This window comes from Chiroxiphia lanceolata, chromosome 3 (assembly GCF_009829145.1).
Source record: "Chiroxiphia lanceolata isolate bChiLan1 chromosome 3, bChiLan1.pri, whole genome shotgun sequence".
Classification (NCBI taxonomy): Eukaryota; Metazoa; Chordata; class Aves; order Passeriformes; family Pipridae; genus Chiroxiphia; species Chiroxiphia lanceolata.
In genome coordinates this window covers 61272320-61293285 of record NC_045639.1, presented here as the reverse complement: position 1 = coordinate 61293285, position 20966 = coordinate 61272320, and the positions used below count along the sequence as shown (strand labels likewise).

The following is a 20966-nucleotide window of genomic DNA, read 5'->3' as shown; positions in this document are numbered from 1 at the left end:
CATTTCATCAAAACTCCCACTTCCCTTCTAATGGGTACCTTCAGAGCCCTCACGAAGGGCAGGGATCAGAATCACTCATTTTGGTTGAAATGCTTCTTTTGTCTTTGTAAACTTTTACATTTTTCCCATACCACTGAATTTCTCAAACTTGAATATTTATGAAAGCAGTAGCAGAGGCAACTTAGTTTGCCATATCTGGAAGCATTTGGAGGGAGAGTCAAGAACTACCATCTGTACAGTGAGTTCTGTGTTTACTCCTCTTTATGTGGTCTGCAGCTCATTAGCTGGAGAAATTCCTATAAGGCACCCCTCCAGATGCCATCCAGAGGAGTTTCTTTTATCTTAAGACCTCAGATTAAATAAACATAGAAACAAAACCAAACCAAGAATGTGTGTATAGTTGCTAATACTTGCTAATAGTTTAAGTTGCTCAGTGTTTACTCCAGACTAGGACAAGGCTTTCCATAAAACTTCCATCACTAAGTATAAGCTGTGGACATCACCTAAGCGTTTTCATACTTTCTTTACTGTATTTCCATGCTAGGAATCTCCTTTATGCCAAAAAGTCTTACATTTGTCCAGACTTCTTGAAGATTCATTCCAAACCCTTTCTCTGGGTCCAGTCTGCCTGACCCTTATTGCTCCCTCAGAAAGAGTTTATCATGCCTGTTTAAACTGTTAGAAGATGCTGAAAACTGACCATATAGAAATGGTGAATTGTAGTAAATTGAATATATAGAAAATTAATGGTACCTTATTAACAAATGAAAACATTTAATTAACCATGGAATGGCTAGGTACAGTGTGAAGGATTTTCACCATTTAATTTGGTTCCGGAGTTAAAGCTAGACCAGATAACGAAGTGAAAGGTTATTTTTCAACAAAGCAAATTATGTCAAAATGCAGAAAGCCTTCAGTGGACCTGAATGGGATTTAAGTACTAAGGAGAACTGTCACTGAAAGGAAATGAAAATTGTTCAATGACAGATTAATTTGCACAAAAATGTAGTACGTGCTATTCAGTCATAAATAGAGAGGTTAAAGTGGCCAATTTGAATTAACATGACTGTGGAAAAAGTAATCAAACCTAAGAAAGGTATATGTAAGTTATAAAATGCCATTTGTAGCAAAGGACTTAAAGATGTTATAAAATATAATAAAATTCAATGTGAATATTCCAAGCAAATAAAACCCAAAGAATAAAAGGCTGCTTGTGGAGGATTTGACAATAAATAATAAGGTATTCTCAGTTACATGAAGAATTAAATTTCATCAGAAATGCCAAGCAGTGTTAGAGCAGTGGTCCATCAAGACTTTTGAATTTTTGCCTTTTTCCTATCCCATTGCCTCTTACAGCTCACTGGGAGAGTATTTTAGTTCTGTATCCAGGCAGATAAAAGGGGGTTGTAAATCTTAGAGGAAGTAATCAATAGTATGATTAAAGCTGTATAAGTGTAAAAATACATGTTTTTCTACTGATGTAGGGATGAAGTAGAACAAACTTTCCCTGGTCTGCATTGCTTCTTAACTCTTCTTGTATATTCTATTTACCTGAACCATTTTCATATAAATTGCTTTCAGTGTAACTACTCTGATGTAGCCCAAAATTGTAAGTGGTATGATAATCCCAGGGATTTCCTTTCAGAAACCCAGATGTCCTAATATATCTTGAGGGGTTTCCATCTAGAGGATAATCAGGCAAAAATAAATGTGTTTAAGTGCTACTATTTCTCTTAGATTATTACTGAAATGGAGAGGGGGGAGAGGGGCGGTGTTGTTGTAGCAGAGAAATATTTTGTGCAGTTCTAGTCGGGGAAAACCTAAACTTAATTTTGAAAAATTGACCTTCTAGCCATTTCACAGAGACAGAAGAGAGCATAATGCCCTACTTCAAGTTGTTTCTTGGGAAGGCAATCCCCAAAGAAAAAAGCTAGGGTGTTGGGAGGGTTTTGTTTGTTTGTTGATTGGTTGGGGGGTTGTTTGTTTGTTTGTTTGCCTGTTTGCTTTACAGTACAGTTCCACAAGCTTTGTTGCTTGAAATGGTCAGCTTCTTTATAATAAAAGTGGGTCCCTTTTGTAAATTGGGACTTTGAGAGCTAAGTAGAATGTCTTAAGATGACTCCTTTCCTCAGCATTTTTTCTCGGGTCTGCAGCAGATGTATGTCTTCCTGCTGCTGCTGTGATGCAATAAAATTATAAAGCATTTAGTTACACACAGCTAAAATTTTACTGAGCACCCCAGTAAACAAGCACCTTGAAGCATTAGAGCTGAAGAAAACTACTATTTTTTTTCTCCCATTTTCTTGTTTTAATTAATGTATTGATTTAAAGTTCTTCTTGCTTGTTGTCATGAACTGTCTCTTTGAGAACACCTCCAGGGAAGAAGAAAAGAGGTCATGGTACCTGCTGCACTTTGTCAGTCAAAAAGTGCACAGTTGTGGAACTATAGAAAATATTCCCTGAAGAATCTATTAAAAGGTTCCAAACAACATTTCTTTAAGCAAATTCAGTGGATAATTTCATCCTGTCTCCCTTTGTGTGCTTTGCACACATGTGGGTTTCTAGGAACCTAAAATAAAAGCCTTTCAATTTCCATTTAAAGGAAAAGGTAATAAAATTTGTGTTCTTGAACAGAGCATGTAATTTCCCATGCTTCTGATCAATAATTCGTTGATTGCCTCTGGCCTGAGGAAAGTTTTATATATAGATTCAGCCATTAGGAATATCACATAGTACACCCCTGTCCTGTTCATTAATTATATTTCTCCTGAATTTGGATCACCAGGCTACCAAGGTGACAGCAGATGGTGAGCAGACCAGGCAGGATGCTGAGAGGACTAATGACAGAGCGAAATCTCTTGGACAGTTTGTCAAAGGCATTCTCCAAGCTGCTGAAGGTATTGGAAAAAGGAATATTGCTGGTTGTTTCTCAGGGAAAAACTGGAGGATGGTGGAAGAGGGTCAGAGACAATGAGGAAGATTTTATTCACTGAGAAATGTCATGTGCTTTAAATGTTGAGTGAAGAAAATGCAGTAAACTATCTTCAGAATTTTTTTCAAATCTGTATATGCATTTTGTATAAACAGTTAGGGTATTAGTAAATATGAACAAAGACACAGAATACTGAGTATGTTTCTTCAGGATATTTGCAGTCATTTGAAGAGCTATTATGATGAAGTAACTAACAGGGCTTAGCTTTTGTTTATTTTCAAAGCAGTCAAAAATATGTATTGGTAAAGAAATTTGATGTAATTTTAGCACTTGGTGCATTAACACTTCATCTTAATTCCCCAGCATTACTTCAAAAATGCACTACTACTTCCTGTTAAGGAACATCTGCTGCTTGGTATTTGCAAGTGACTCTTAACCCTACCTAAGCAGCGGCATGGAGCCAAGCCAGCTCCCTCTCTTCCACAGACTGATCCACTGCACTTACACTGCAGTAAATACTTAAGAGAAAAAGTATTGCCGATGGCTTTGAGAAGCTATTAAATATGATAATGGCTGAAAAATATGAAAATAATTGGAAATTACAGGCAGGTTTTTTCTTTGAAAAATACTTATCAGTTCTTTCCTCCTTGAAAGTTTCACTGCAGTACTGATTTCAGTAGCTATGCTTCTGAGGGCCCATTTCATTGGAAGGGAAAGCTTTCACTTTTGTCCAAGTGCTATAAAATACATTTTATATTGCCTTTCGTGTAACACATAACCATACATGCCCTGGAGCTAAACTGAACAGTAATTTAGGGTATCTTTAGGACTTGTAGCTTTGACATGAAAAAAATGTGGAAAAAGCAACAAGAAAAAGTGAGCAAGTTTTCGAGAATTTTTTTTAAACAAAAACCCTTGCTCCTCATATTTCAAGATGAATTTGGAATTACAAGAGCAAAACCAATTCTTTTACTCAACGAAGTTTATGCCCAGTATTTGTAACTAAACAAAAATTTCCTCGAGCGGTATTAACAGTAGGAAATACAGAGTTAAAAAACATTGAGGCGGTGAAATAAATTTATGCAGTATCTTAGAAGTAGGCAAAGACTTTAAAATCAATGTGTTTGCCTAGTGGCCATGTTAACATTCTAAGAATACATGAAATACAAGAACACAGGACTGAAAGATACCTTCTGGGTTAAGGCGTCCACTCGTCTGTTATCATAAACTTTCTAAGCCTCACCTTCAAAGTAGTTTCCACAAATACACACAATCTGAAGAGGAGGCAGTTTCAGTACTCTTCATAACTACAGTCCTTCACATTTCTAGGAAAAAATATTCATGTTTAGTTTATCATCGTGGGTTCTTTGTCCTATAGTTCAAATAGATATTTTTTTTTCCTCTCCCTAGTACTTCTCTTCCTTCTCCCACACCCAACTATGATTGTAGAGAGGAATCATATTCCTCTTTGACCCCTTTCTTTCTAGACTGAAACACACAAAAGAATATTCTCCCAAGTCTCCTACTCACCTTCATGTAATTTCCTGTTCAAAATTATGTCCATGTTTCCTGACCACAGGTAAAAAGCGAGCAAAGGGGTTTCTTCAGTGTCTTGTTCTTCAGCAGTAGTAAAACCTGCCTTTGTCAGCTCTCCTAATAACGTCCTAATAACTTTTTTTTCACAGTTGGGTGCCATTGGAGATTCATAACACAGCTATGTTTTCTCATTCATATCTTTTATCTAGCTGACAAAGCTCCTTATTAAATGTGAGAAGTGTGTGGTGACTTCTTCTAATGACCATACTCTGATCATTGGTCCATTTCTACTGGTCTGATTGCTGACTTTCTGAACTTCTGAGTATCTGTAACTGGTTTTCCCCCTTAACTATGGAACTTCCCTGCTTTGCACTTCCTTGCATTTGTCTGTGTCAGTGCACACAAATCTTTTACCACCACTGGACTCTGAGACTCTGATAGTTTTCAGTATACCAAGACTCCAAAAAAAAGATTGTTAGTAGAAGAGAAGAATGGGGAGGAAGGATTAAACTAGGTATAAATTTTCCTGAACTAAGGAAAGCTTAGGTAACATATCCATTTTCTCTTTTAAGGTAAATATTCAGGGAGGTTAAATTCCCATTTATTTATTCCAGAATTAAAAAATTAATATATATCTATTCCTTGCCTGAGGTAACTTAGTAATGATTCTAAGTACACAGAAGTGATCCACAATTCATTTGAGCAAAGTGTAGTCTTTTCCAGACCTCACTACCCCATACACTTGATTAAAGACATAAATCTCACCAGCTAATCAAAGACATCATTAGATAATCATTTTCTTCTTAATTGTCTCTGAACCTATGCAATGTGTAGATGAAATTCAAAGTTTGAAAGACCAATTTTACTTTTTTCAATTAAAGATTTAATTTAAAATATTCAGAAGTACCCATGTGACCATGAATGGTGCCATTTTGTAGAAATCAGTTACTTGGGAGCTCTGTACCTATGATAGGACAACAATACTTTTTAAAATTGAAGATGGAATTGATAAATGACCTAGTTGCTTCTGAAAGTGTATATTCTAATATATTGTGGTGTGCTATGGCAGAAAGATTTTAGACAGTCCTTGAATATGATGCCATGTATACAGCTTTATCACTCAGGAATAATTCAGCTGTTCCAAATACATAATGTGTTTACAGTATACCTTCATATATTCCAAACTTCATACTCTTCCATTTCTGGGTATCTGCTTCTAAACATGAGTGGGTTTAGACATCTGTAGGTGTCTTTCACTCCTCTCTCCTTCATTTTCCAAGATTTCACAATTGTTTATTCTTCTTAGTACAAAGTCTGAATGCTAAAAGTGACATATATTGAAGTTCTCCAAAAGTAATTTAAATCTAATTTTCATTGCTTGTACTGCCTGCTCCTTAAATCTATGAGCAATATAGCAGATTATCTTCTGCCGTTCTGAAGGTTCAGTGCAAATTCTTTCTTTCAGGAGGGGAGCAATGTATTTCATATCCTGGATATAGAGACTTCTTCACTTTAATTATTGTGTTTAAAAGTGAACTATAATAATAGGTTTGATGAAACATATATCACTTTCTCATTTGTTACTGATCATTGGATTAACCATCCTTTATAATTCACGGCAGGAATAAGCAGTGCAAGTTGCATTCCACTTGCTGATAGAGTTGATGGGCAGATACTTAAAGCCGCTCTGTTGTTAATTACTAATTCCCTACATAAATATTTTTGGTCTCCTACAGCTGCAAATGAAGATGCTATAAAACTGAATGAGACACTCAGAACTCAAGATGAGACCTTGGAGAAGAGTCTTCCAGAACTGCAGAGGGAGGCTGAAAGAATAATCATAGAGATGAGAAATAGAGAGCTCAATATGCAAGAAAGAATAGCTCAAGATGAATTAAAGTAAGTAGAGGGACCTCCGTCTTCCACCTCCTAGTAATAATATCTGGCTCTTATAAATGTGATTGTCATCTTTTCTGATCAATTTTTTGACCTGTGGCTTACAAAAATGTGAAGGAAGCAAAGTCTAATATTTCAAATCTGTTAAGGTAGCATTTGCATTTTTGGAAATGCTTACATCTGTGGAATACAATCCCTAGGAAATTACTTCTCTGCTCTGCAGGTACCAGCAACATTTCTAGTTGAATTCTAAGCAATTTTTCTAAGTTTGGTTTTAGCTTCTGCTTCAGACCTAATGAATGGCTTTTGTACTAAAAAGCTTGTCTAGAAGCTTGGGGTTTTTTTTCTGGAAAACTAGTTGGTCTCATAAAAATATCTGTCTTCAAAGTTTGTCCAACAGCGTAGACATTCAAAAGGATGTATTTTGCCATGTATAGAATAGTATAGATCAGAATATCCTGTCTCTGTGGCACAGTTCAGAAGTTTAACCAAACCAGGGTTTGGTTATTTAGTTACCTCTAAAAATAATAATAATGATTATATGTACAATTATATTTGCAGCTGTTTATAAACATTTTGCAAAATGCTAAAAACTGATCCAGAAAAATACTTGGCTTGACGTTAAAGTTCTGGTAGTCTTTTACTTCTGTCTGAGTCAGACCAGGCATATTTCTAGAGCTAGACTTTGCTTAGCACTTCACCAGAGCAAACAACTAGCAGAGAATCCAGCTGAGGAGCTACCTGGTCCACTGAAGTTGTGATGGCTCAGAAAACTCTTTGGGATAGAGTTATTCTGGCCTGAAAATGTCAGTTATCAGGTGTGTGCATACTTTAAGGAGATGTAAACAGAATACAAGATTAGCTAAGAATTCCAAGCAGTATACAATCAGATTTACACTGGCTATTTTAGACTTTATAAATCAGATTATTTTCTGGAAATCCAGCCAGTACAGTATTTCTTCCCATAATGCTGATGGCTCTGCTTTCTGTTCTCTTGAGAAAGAGTATTTTGCAAACTTATTTTTCAGCAATGTTTTATTGCTTTTTCCTCTGATGCCACTGAGCCTCTTCTGTGCCTTCTCTACTCATGCATAGGAAACAACTAGGAAAAAGTAGAGATGAGAAAAATTTAACCAGACCTTTTAAAGTGCTGCCTGCAATTTTAGGACAGGCTGGATAAGAGTCTTTCTGACAAGGCATTCTTAGTTCTCAAATACTACAACCAACATGAACTGTCAGCCTACCATGAAATCATTCCTATTCTAACCCAATAATTAAAGTAAAAAATGCAACAGGGCTTTTTGGAGGGAAAAAACTTCTCTTTCTCTTCCATTGTTTCTGAAATGTACAAAGCAGATGTATAAATTTCTTGATAAAGGAATACATTTTATACTAAGAGATACATGAATATGCTCATTGATTGCAATAAAAGTTGTATGGTTTATCTTAAGGATATGGTTATCTCTTTATAGGCAGTCATTGAGATCCAAGAAATTTTGGCAGTGAATTCAACTGAAGCAAAATTAGTCACTGTGGATTACAGGGTAGGAAGGAAAGGACCCTAGATAGTTTTCTACCTCTTAAAGAAAAATGTTTTCAAACTGCTTAAATAACGTAGTAAGATAGTGGATAGGATACATTCTTCAAGGAAAAAGGAAGAAAAATTAATCATTCTTAGAACTCTGTAGGTATGCGTGCATGTGTGTGGATTGCTATGGTCATGTGTTTTCTACAGACTCATTTAAAAACATTTACTTTTGAATAAATTAAGGGTCTTGCAAGTCTCATGATCACTTTGAAGTAGTTAATCATGTGTACTCTTTGCTGAGATGTCTTTTGGCAGTGATTGTATTCTGTTTTCAGAATTCTGACCAAGAACAGAATGACAAGATTCAGGGGATCCTCTGCTATGTTTTCAGTGAATTCTCAGAAATTAAATAAAAACAAATAAAGTTTCTTGCTTTCATAGATGGCACAACTTCTCTTACATACGCATTTTTTCCATTAGTTTCCTTCAAACTTTTCAAATCCAACCTGTAATCTGATTGCCTCAGTGTACTGGAATGGCACATTAGTCAATAATTTTTCTCTAAAAAAGAGCATGTTAGAAACACACCAGTTGCTGTTCTGAACTGCCCTGCTTTTCACACTTAAGAAATTAATCTTTCAATATTTTGTAACATTACTACATATTTTCTCAGATGCCACTGAGTTGCTGTCAAGGGATGCTGTGAGCCAGAATTCTCTCTTTCCATTTAGTATGTTGAATAGCTTTATTTTTGTGTGACTTTTTCTTCCATGAATTTGTCTGATGGCTTTTGAGCCTCTGTGAACTTCTATTACCTGGTTTATTGTAAGAATGAATTGCATAACTCAGCCATACAGTGTTTTAAGATACACCTCCTGTGTTTTGACATTGCTTCCTGATATTTTCATTTTTGATTTTGGAGAGACATTGAACAGTTGATCACCTTATCCATGCTATTCATGATGTGACAATCCTTATTTCTTCTCCATATAGGACAATTCTAACATATTTAGGCTCTTATATACAGTTGCCAGTGGTTTTCAGTCATTTTGTCAACAGTTTCTAATCTTTTTTTGTTCCCTTGCACTCATTTTGAGGATCCAGACCATACAGCATTCCAGGTGTTAGGCCAGATCTGTGACTGTTTCTTCTAACAATTCAAGCATTTTGTATAGTTTTATTTTTTTTCTAGGATGGTATCTAGTGAAAGTAGAACAGCTTAAATGTCCAAGAGAGTATTTCAAGAAATGTGATGGAGTCCAGTCACACAGTAATTCTGGTACCTAAAGCAAGGGATTACATTGAGCACCTTGCCTCATACTTCATTAGAAAGGGCAGAGGGAAAAATGTACAACAGATCAATATGGAAGTGTTATCTTTAGATCCAAGGAAGAATTTTGAGGTAGACTATTGGATGGATAAGTAGAGTTTGAACTGTGCTATGAGGCAAGGGAATAAAAAGGAAATCCATCTGTCTTGTAATGTTTCTTCACTACTGCAGAGTCATAAGGGCGTCAAAATTTGCCAGAAGTGTAAGAGAGGAGCTTCTTATACAAAGAATATTGGAGGACGTATGGGAGAAATTCCTTTCTACACTTCTTCTGAGACAGGGTGTCAATACTGGGATTTAGGTTTTGATTAAATATTTTGTCCTCAGAAGTTGCAAATTCACAGTTTGAATATTTTTTTTTCATCAGAACCAAAGCCAGAACAGACAGGGGAACAAAACAATCCATCTCAGAAAATTCGAAAGCTAAGATAACAAGTTTACTTTTCTTGGCTCCAGTTCAGATCCTTCATCTAAATTATGTCTAGTGTCAGCATACCTTTTCCACTTTTCAGATATTTTTGGTGTGTGTTTATTTATGTGTTTATTTTTAGAAGATTCCCTAATGAATGGACTACAGGCAGGCCAAACTGCAGTGTTTTTCAAAAAATACAGTTCTTATTTTCCACACTTGGTCATAATGAAACTGGAAGAAAAACTTAATCTGTTCTAGGAGGAAGTGTGATAAATTTCTTCTGTAGTTATTATCTATCCTACAGATTCCTGTTTACTTAGTATTTTTCTTACCTCCAAAACATCATTTTGGAACTGCCTGAAGTGCCTCTTTTTTGTTTTCTGTCCTTGACATATCATTGCATTAGCACAGTGGTATTGCATTAATGAAGCTGATCCCATGACCTGCTATCACAAGTACTCCAGTCCAGTAAAAATATCCCAGAATTTATTTTAGATAAGCAACATTTTTGGCTACTGGAAGTCATAAATCCAAGGATCCTGGTTTTTTCTTTATTTCACCAGAAAATATTTATAATTTTTGACTGTCTAGTCTAAAGCAGTTGTCTGCTCAAAGACAACTTGAAATCAGGCATATCTACATATACTGCTCAGCTCAAGGTAGGAAACTACTTTGTGTCACGTGTCACATTAATGTGAATGAATGAAACCTTTTTGAGAAGTTGAAATGTTTCAGCAAACCTGACTTTGCTAGTGAGATCTCAAGAATGGCAGTTTAACCCCCCTCAAAAAAAACCAAAACCAGAAAAAACCCCAGACCTTAAAGACCGTATTCAATGGTGGATATTTGAATAAATAGGACATCAGTGGCATTTAAAAACCTCCTTTAAGAAAGGGCTTAAGAACAATTTTCACTTCACTTTATTAAGCATGTGTCCTCTGGAAAATTACATTGAGATTTAATTTAGAAGTCTATTTCATTTGCCTATTATTAAGACTATTCAGATTATTGAAATATGAATATGAACTTGGTGTCTTCATGGGTGGTGTTGTATTACAGGAATGCAGAAGATCTTTTGGACAAGGTGAAGAAATTATTTGGTGAGCCCAGTGAGAAAAATGAAGATCTCAAAAATGAGGTCCAGGACAAGTTAGCAAACTACCACACCAAAATCAATGATGCTCAAGATCTGCTACGAGAAGCTGCAAGTAAAATTTGGGAGGCTGATCGTTTATCTGCAGTCAACCAAAAAAATATGACCATGCTAGAGGTGAGTGCTGACAAGTTTTATCCTTGATTACTTGGATTCTGATTAAAGTTTGAACCTTTGCATGATTAAATCTTGAAACAAAAACATAAGCAAAAATATTATTAAAATATAACTATATCTGATGTAATTTAAAGGGAACATGAGAGAATGCCTTGGCTTTTAAAAGTAGAATTACTCCCCAGCTTTACTGAAATAAATGTTATGTGGAAGGTTCATTGGATTTATTATGCTGGGGGAAACTAAATTCATCTCAGTATAAATAGTCATGTAAAATTCAAATTGTGTGCTCAATATTTAAATAGGAGTTCAGTTAAAATCTTTGCTGTCATATATTTGCTTCTAGAAAACTTACACTTTCATCTCCCTCTCCAACCCCTGTGAAGGAGACTGAAGGGGGTATGTGGATATTACAGAGTAATGAATCAAACTCTATCCTCTGTAGTTAGAGGCTGTTATAAATGATCTCACTCATAGAAGAGGGGTCTGCTTGTGATTTAATTTAAATTGCAGAGACTTAAAGAGTATATTATAATGCACATTAACAAGCATTTAACCGAGACATAAAGAGCCGAGTCAACCTAATGAAGATAAATGTTTCAACTGTGTTTGTATCTCAATGAGCTTTCAGCTCCAGTACAGTATGAGGTTAGAGTTCTGAGACCTCTGTTCTCAGAAGAGATTTCTGGGCTTGATTGAATTAAGGAAATACAGTGATGTGAAGAAGTTAGGTGATCTCTGCTCTGTGCATTTGTTTCCCAAAGATGGATGGATAAAGGTTGAAGAAATTACCTGTTATCTCAGTTTTTAAAATATTCTCTGCATCACAGTAACAGAGTGCCTGAAGGCATTTTTTCCAGCTGTCCTGCCCACATCACTACCATGGTCTCCTGTCAAATTAATCTGTGATACTCAATGGATCTTATAAAGGAAATTGCCAATTCCTTATTTAGAGGTCAATCTTTACTACACAGTATGCAGTAGTTACTCCAAAGGTTACTCCAAAGCTTTTATTTTTGCATTCAGTAGTAGTGAAGTACCAATGGATGTTAGCAGGAAAGCAGCAGATAAATTTTTCCTTTATAGTCAGAGGAAGTGATTTTCAAAATGAGGTATTTACACATCTGTGTAAAGTTTAGGATTTATAACTTATTTCTTATTAATTTTGCGATAGTACTTCAGTCAGTTACGTCAAAAACTTTACCATGTGGGAGGACGATACAAAACTGGGGATAGGAAGACAAAGAAAAGATACCTTACATTAGATGTTCTTTATTGTTATTACTGTCTTTGCTCTGAGAGCTCAGAGAATTCCACAAAGGGTATTGTGGCATGGTGAGAAAATGCTGGCATTTGAACTGGCATTCCTGTTCTAATAAACAACTTGTATTTTTCTTTGTGTGAACGCATCCTATAGAAAAAGAAGCAAGCTGTAGAAGATGGCAGACAAGATGTTGAAAAGACTCTTCAGGAAGGGAATGATGTCCTTAATGAAGCCAATGAACTTGCAAATGACATCAGCATAGCTGTAGAGGTGAGTGCTTTATCGTCTTTATCTGAGAATTAGTACAACAAAGCATCATTATGGAAGCAAAATATGTAATTAAAGTACCACCTGATTTTTCATTGTATTTATCAATGTTGGAGTATTTGATTTGGAAGAACTCATTTTTCAATTGCTGTATGGCAGAAAAGCTAGTCTGTTATATAAAAATTATTAACTTGGAGATTTGAGTGATTCGTTGAAATACATAAAGAGCTAGCTCATAATTTTTCATGGACTCTGCCTGCTTTTATGAATATGGTATTCTGATTGTAGTATTGACTTAATCTTAAGAATTGCAGATGTAGCAGACCCATTCATAATCTTGCTTTGACTGTAATCTAGATGTAGATTTATCTGCACAAAAACTGTGTGTGCATATCAGAAGGAAACTTCAGAAATAATTCATTGCCTGTGGCCACAATTTTAAGTCTAGATAGATCAGGGAGAGGAAAGGATTGCACTCTGATTTTACATAACATTTTTGAAAATTCTGCCTTAAAAGTTTTATCAAGTGTTTGAGATGAGTGCCTTAGCTACAAAAAAAAGTACCTTAAAGTATCATTAGTTCTGAATATATTTCCAGCTTGCATTGCAACTTGTTATAATGAATGTAAAAATGCTTTTTGGAGAAATGGAAAAGGAAACAATTTGAGACTGCTTATTTGCAGGTCTTTATAAAGTACACTTCTTACTAGTATGCTTTAATAAGCAAAAATAGATTGTAGTCACTCAAAAGGTCCTGAAACATGAAATTTTTTTATTGTGGAGCATAGCAACTGCGTATGCATCTACATTTAGGAAACAAAAGCAAACTAGAGTTTATGAGCTTTTAAACTGTGCAGCTCCTTAATTGTAAAATAGAAGCTTCTACTAAGCTCTAGAGAGACATGTAGCTCTTGGAATATTGTTTATCTCCTTTCTGCTTTCCAGTCCAGCCATTCCTGTTACTCTTAGTTTCCTGAAGTTTTAATACATAGGTAAGTTGAGATAATACCTCACAAGGAAAAAAACCAATTATATATATATATAGGGCTACAGAGTGCTTGCATTCAGCAATTTAAAGGCCTTTCTTCTGTCATTTTCAGTATGTGGAAGGTGTTGCAGACAAGATACAGCCAATGTCTGATCAGCTGAAAGATAAAATAGATGACTTATCACAAGAAATTCGTGACAGGATGCTTCCAGAAAAAGTATTGCAAGCTGAGAACCATGCAGCCCAGCTGAATGAATCATCTGCAGTTCTGGATGGGTAAGGCAAACATTCACTGGTGATGATAAAATCGTGAAGCAGGTTTGCAGAATTGCTTACCAGAAGTTGAAGGGCTTTCTTCTTCAACTTCAACATCTGGCACTGGAAGTATACAAATAACTACTGTTCTATACAAATATACAACTATCCAGTTGGTCAATTTGTGTGTGTATCTCTTGTAAATGTTTTCATACATCTTATAGGCTTCATGAAGTGCAATCAGTGCCCTCAGATGCACTCATTACACAGTTTAATTTATCATATGCTTACTGCTGTGTTGATGTGAAAAAGATAGAAATTCTTCTTAGAGATCTCACTATATGTTTTCATATAAATTTGTTAAAAACCAGGAGTACTCTTCTTTTTAAGGTGACTGTTTTGGTATGAGACACTTATCATTATGTGAAGGACTTCATGAAGTGATGGACAGTGATTCCTCTAGTGGTTTCAAAACGTTCTCCCAAAACGTTCTCTGGACCAAAATGCTTAAACCTATGTACAGAAACTTCAGTTTCTGTTTACCACTGTCACATTCCTAAATATAATTGAGAATTGGAATGCCCTTCATTTATATGACCACAACCCTTTCAGAAGAATGATACTTTATAACTCATCATCAAAATAGTTTCCTGGAAAGAATATAAGATAAGAAGTTGAGGGTTTTTTGTTTTGGATTGTTGGGATTTTGGGGGCATCTTTTGTTTTATTGCATTTAGGAAAGCAAGACATAAATAGTAAGTGTAATTTGCAATAGTAATACTGAGAAATAGATTGTGGATATTCTACCTCTTGGACCTGTCCGCAGCATAGCTTCAGAGTTTTATTATTTTATAAAAGCACTGCATGGAAAAAAAAAAAATAAAATTTTTCTTTAGACATGAACATCAACAATGTGCTACTTTTTTGCTGCTTACATCTTTTAAATCTGTATGAAGACTTATGTATCCCAAAAACTTGTGAGCAGACCCTTAACACATTTTTTTCTTGCCAGTATCTGTAATTTTGAGGAAAAGGCAGAGAATTGTCTCTGATAAAGTGTGTGATACTTGTAAAATTACTGGCTTAATTTACAGCATCACACTAGTCTAAGTATTCAGTCTAATGTATGTTTTGAGGAGTGCATAAAAGAATGATAGCTGTGATTTCCTTACTAAAAAGGATTTGAAGGACACTGTTTCTAGAAAAGTGTGGCTTTTGTATCACATCCAACCATATATAAAAATCCAAATACACGGAAAGTTGGAACGAAGGAACTAAGTAGAGAAAAAGTAGACAAAAAATATTACACCTCCTTAATCAAATGCTGGAAAGATATATTTTGAGATAGAGCTATTTAACTATTCTAAATACACTTTTTTATGGGTGCGTGTATGTGCTTCTGCCTTAATGAAGATTGACAGGTTGGCCTTAAGGAGCTTAGGATAGTGTTTAAAGTCACATTCACTGTGGTATAACAGTACCATGAATACCTCTGTCTGATCCGGACATCAACCTCAGTTTTTCAAAATGCACAATAAAAAGTGCAGAGTCAAGGACATTAAAAATTATGTCTAAAAGCAGAATGTTTAAAGTTTATATTTCTGATGTGGTCAGATAGATACCTAACTTAAAAGGACAAATACCATGGTACTGTGTAGTCCTGCGTCAGGATAAAGCTGTTTAGTTCATCCACTGGCAATAAACAGGTATACTTTACAGGCATATACAGTGTCTATCAGTCTTAGGAATTGAAAAGTGTATCTATCTTCACAACTGACACTTGAGTGTCTTTCCGATACTACTAAATTTGCTGTAAAATACCATTTCATCTTACAGGAGAAATTGAGGTAGAGCCCTTTCTCTCCAATCACTCCCCCTAAGAACTCAAACAGCATACTGATTGATGGTGAAGATGTTCTCTTGGGTGTTAGAACACAGAACAGTTCATTAATTTAACCTAGAAAAAAAAATGTTGTTATTTTTTCTGTATACAAAAAGGTATTAGTATAGGCTTCTCCCTTATGGCTAATTGCCTGCTCCTGAGTAAACATCATTGGTATTTGGCAAATTCAGTTTGGTTCCCTCCTAACCAGAAGGGATTTGAACCATATTTCTAAGTAGTACTTGAGCTACTTGCTAGATAGCCATTCTGGGCTGCACATTTCTCTAACAGAGCATCACAGAAACTTACAGTAGCCTAGTGAGTTCCATCTGTAGTTGAGGAAGGAGATATGCTTTTCCAGGAGTGATGCAGAGGCAGGTCAGTCATGCTATTTCTGCAGTAACCTAGAGGGACTCTATCCCCCTATTAACTACATGTGGAGTCCAGGGATTATATTTTCTGTCCACTTTCTTCCCTGTGGCATTTTGTAGAAATCAGTATGTAATTGATGCCGAGATCAGAGCCCAGCTGTCCTAGTTCTCCAGAGAACAGATTAATTACCAGGATGAATTTGTCTTTTTTTCAACACACACTTTATCAATAATGATTTTGTACAAGCTTAAACAGGTCCAGCAGAAGTAATCCCTGCCTCTCTTTTGTTGTCATACACCTTGATGGCTCAAGCATCTCCCAGAAAGGCAAAAATCCAAGTTCAGATCCATGTTTACCCATTTCAAGTGGAGATTTTAGCACATTTACACTTTATTCAGTAAAAGCATCATAGCCATCAGTCATAATGTATACTGAGATGGTGGTTTTCAAGTTAATTCTGTAGGTGTAGTAATTCTTCCTTGAAAATGTTTGAATGTATCATACAGAGAGAGTGCAAGAAAAGTTATTTCCCCAACCTGCTGACTAGAAATTCCCCTGGAAGGAGGTTAACTGAGATCTGTCCCTGCACCAGAAAATAATAACTGTTTATAATTACCTTTTAATCTAATTATAGTTACTAGAACATAATATTTCATGTCAGTTGAACTTCCCATTCAATATGAAGCATTATTATTTATGTTTTTCATTTTGTTCAGCAAAATTAGCATTTAAGATTTGGTTTAGATGGTGAGATCTCCTTTAAAACCAGCAGTTCTGTGTTTGGCAGCCAGACCAAGAAATTAGTTGTTCAGAGATTCTACTTTAAAACATGTCTGTCATGATCCTTCATGTTCATACAGTGCAAATTTCATTGAGTTGCCTGGCTCAACGCATGGATATGTGGCTACAAACCCACATTATGAATATGTTACTTGTATTAGTGTTAAGCACAGTGCTGTCTTTTCTCAGTGTCTAGTCTATTTTTATCTCACAGAACCTCCTCTTTAAGCGAACATTGTTCTTTATGTCTTTCTGCACAGATAAAATGTGAATTCTATTAAACATGAGGCCAGAACTCCTGAAATCCCAAGTGTAGCATTGCTCTCTAAAGAAACACCTTAGAAATACAGGCTGTTGGGTTTGAAAAAGTAGGATACTGTGTTCTGTTGGGCTCTGATAGCGGTTTAACGGTGTGTTTACTTTTCCCATCCCAACAGAATCCTTACTGAAGCCAAAAACCTCTCTTTCAATGCCACACGTGCTTTCAATGCTTATACTAACATCAAGGATAACACAGACGAAGCTGAAAGAGTTGCCAAGGAAGCCAAGGTTCTTGCAAATGATGCTATGCAAGCGGTAAGAAAAATAAGTAAATTAATGAGTGGAAGGGTTAGACTTTCTGTGGAACTGTGCTACACTTTATCTGAGATTTGTGTTTTGTTATCTTATGACTTTATGTAGAGACTTCTGCCGCCATAAATTCTTGTGCTGCCATCAGAAAGCTTATGCCCTTGTGAGAGCTATGTGCACCTTCAGACTATATCCCCATTTATTCCTAACTCACATTCCTTGTTTTTCATTCCTTTTTATTTACTATTCTTCCTTCCTCTGTCTTTCACCTTCTGATCTATATCTATGGCTCAAGCTAACAGCTTTCGGTCAGGACTGTAGGCCATTTGGTATTCAATAAAACTAGTTTAGACATGAGCCAGACATTTGTTAAATATAAAGAACTCCATACCTTACTTAACTCTTCGACCCAGTTCCATGAAAATGCTCAGAGGCACTCATCTGCCCGTCAGGTGAACTGCACGCACCTGGTAGAATTCTAGAAAGAGAGAATTGTAGCAGAGGAGTGGAAAGTTTTATTCCCTTTGTGAACTCTGCCGGTTGTTGCAGAGAAATTCTCACTGTGAGGTACTGCATGCAAATTTTCAAAGAAAACAGAGAGAACATTTAAAAATGGGATTTTAAGGTAAAGGCAGCTCTCCAGCCTGAGTCATAATGAGGATCTCAGCTCTTCAGTGCATATACTATGAGCAGAAAACATTCTGAGCATAGCCAGAATTATCTTTTATGTCAAATATCAAAGGAGTTAATGGCTAATTTGTGGAAGGCAGTCAGAGAGCAACTGACGTGCACTTCACAGGCACACAGAAACATGAGGCAATGATAGTATAATAGGAGATTTCCAGAACCTATATTTGATACAGAAACATAGATGAACAGAAGCAACTTGTAGCCACAGCACTTGTACATGAATAAAGGTAGCTTGCAGAGAGCTATTTCAGTGAAATTGATTATGGGAATAGCAAAAGCAATCACATGCTGTAAAGGTCTGTATTTATGAGAGGGATAAAGTTGTCTAGCCACTGCACAAAATTTTTAATATTTTTAGGCTTTTTACATTTTCAGCATTCTTTCAAATAACAGTAATTACTATATTTCTCTCTTGATGAAATAGTTTCACCTCACACATTGCTATGTGCTAGTTCTCTGTAAATAGTTATTTGTTTCACCAGAACACCTAGTTACATCGCAAAATTAAATAAGAACTTGGCCTTTTTTTTTTTATTTCTTCTTGTTAGGATCAATACATGCTGTCTTTTGCTCCTTTGGAGTGAGTGAAGCAGGCAACTGTTTCAGGGACTGAATTGGAAAAAAAGAGATGCATAGAGCAGTAAAGAAACAAAGCAAGCAATTACAGGATAATGAGAAAAGTGTATATATCAGATGGTGAACTGAGTGATTATAGCATAGACAGAATAACAATTAAATAAAACATTTAAAAGTGATGGAGGTCAAGATGAACAGTATGATGTAAATAGCGGCAAGTGAGTAGCAAGGGAGGAGACTAAGATATTAAGGTGATGTTTTCAGCATCTCTGTTGCATGTATTCATTAAAGGGAGATTGCTTTTTGTTATGAGCTGTATATGTATAGTGGGGATCTACTTGATGAGGAAGAAAATTGAGGCAGCTGACGCCTTTTAAATGTAATTAACATCAGACAGAGTAGAGATCATCAGTGATTTACCATCAAATTACTGCAGAGCAAGATAGATTTAGCCATTTTTTGTTAAAGGATCATGTGAGGATTTCAGGCCAGATTTAAAAAATATATCAGTTGTGAACTACAGGCATCATTTTGCTATTCTATTTTCTTGTTTTTATTTAAATACTGTTGAATGTTTGCTCATCCTAAGTGAAGAGTTTAACTGGTAACCAGGTAAATCAGGATCCCTCTTTCTGGAAGTCCCAAGGAACTTTTAGCTGAGCTTCAGCACAAGAGAAAGAATGTACCCTCATGCAAGGGTGTCTGGAGCACAGTGGTTCAAACAGTCTCCCTCAGAATGATAAGCCCCTGGAAACTGTGTCCCCAACTTTCTGAGAAGATACACATGAGGACACTGCACAGAAGATAGAGATGATGCCTTTCCCCTCCTTTTGAAAGATGGAGCCATGTTCTCTTCTTTATGAGAGCCGTTGTGGACGCCTGTCTTCTGTAAAAGACTCTGAGCTCCAGATGCTAGGAGATAATGGAGAAAAGCGCTGTAGCTCACATGCATCCCTGATCCTAGCCTTTCCCATTCACCAGTTAAAATGTTGGGGCAGGGGAAGGAAGGTTTCCCAGTGGTAATAAGCTGGTGTATAAAGTAGAGATGGTAGAGACAGGTTTCTGTTTTAGGTTCTACCCTGTACATCACTGGAGCAAATGATTTACAAGAACCTAAGTGATATCTCAAGGAATTTTTTTTGGTTTTGGTTTGTAATGAAAAGTACTTCTTTTTCAAATTAAGCTAATGTTGCTGAAAACAAGAACAGAAGACGCTTAAAATCCATCATGATTACAGGAAGCCTGAAAAATGACTGGGAAAAAATGTATTAAAAATATGACAGAAAAATTCCTCCTGAGCTGTTTATGATGGATATGTTCTCCTCTTCAAAAGCAAAATAAATTCATCACAAATGAGGAATCTCTAGCATTCAAGCAGCTTCAGCATCCCATTAGCTAAGGCAGTAAGTGACTAGAAAAGAGTCACATTAATAGATTCTGCTTGTACCTCACAGATCAGAATCATAGTTTTACCATATATCTTGAAAAAGTGTGATTATTCTCAGGCTTTTTGGAGAGGACTTATGGGATAGTAACTGGAACCACAGGGGACACATTAAATGTTTAGGGTCCTACTTCCTTCTTTGCTTTTGACTTTCTTTGTAGTGGTACCCCAACAGTTACATTGGGTGTCTAGATATTCTTACATTGTAATGGCATAAAGCTGCCTGGACATCGCTGTGAGGATGTCCTGAGGTGCAAACCCTTCATAACATTTTTGGTACTTCAGAATGCTCAGCTATCTTCAGGGCTGGTAAAAACGAGAGTAACCCTAACTCTTGCTAGGTGAAAACTTCACAATATAAGTGTATGTGAAAAAAAAATAATTTAAGAATAACACGGAACTATTTTTAACTGATGTGAATTAGCGCTGAGCTCTATAAAACATCTAGTGAGTTGTATGTGATCCTCAAAACTGTCCCAGTGCATTTATACCTCTAAACCATGATTGAGGCTGCAGTGTATGAACACATAATGAGGTCTCGCTCCTGCCACAAGATGCTGCAGGGATTCAAGCTGCACAGAGTTTGCATGAGCAGGGTAGAAGCCATGAAGAAAGGCACAGGGGGAGGAAGGTACTATCCACAAGTTATGGGCACTCTGGAAGAGGCAGAATTAGAACAAATTAGACTCCCAAGACCTTGCAATTTTCTAATTTATTTTGAATAATAGTATTTTTTTAATTATTCTTTTTTTTTACAGTGTCCCAATTTAGAAAATAATATCAGAGACTCTTGGCTGTAAATCCTACTAAATCATTAAGGGGTTCACCATGCACCAGGCTTGCCAGAAGCCCACAAGCTCACTTCACACAAAGGCATAAAATGTTTGGTTTTTTAATTGTTGACTGCTTCATAACTTGACATCTCATGAGCCACAAGAAAAACTAGTAAAAAAAAGTATGTTTTCTATCAGATATCT

The 20966-nt window shown here is 36.0% G+C and overlaps 1 protein-coding gene across 2 annotated transcripts in view; it reads left to right on the top strand.

Annotated features, from left to right (window-relative positions):
* The window catches only part of LAMA2 (laminin subunit alpha 2), a 359058-nt gene that overhangs the window by 270941 nt on the left and 67151 nt on the right, over positions 1-20966 (top strand). For both annotated transcript variants that reach the window (XM_032682503.1, XM_032682504.1), the window contains exons 36-41: positions 2786-2897; positions 6205-6367; positions 10694-10904; positions 12319-12435; positions 13533-13696; positions 17147-17285. In XM_032682503.1, coding sequence (XP_032538394.1) covers positions 2786-2897; positions 6205-6367; positions 10694-10904; positions 12319-12435; positions 13533-13696; positions 17147-17285 — 906 coding nt within the window. The remainder of the gene's footprint in view (positions 1-2785; positions 2898-6204; positions 6368-10693; positions 10905-12318; positions 12436-13532; positions 13697-17146; positions 17286-20966) is intronic.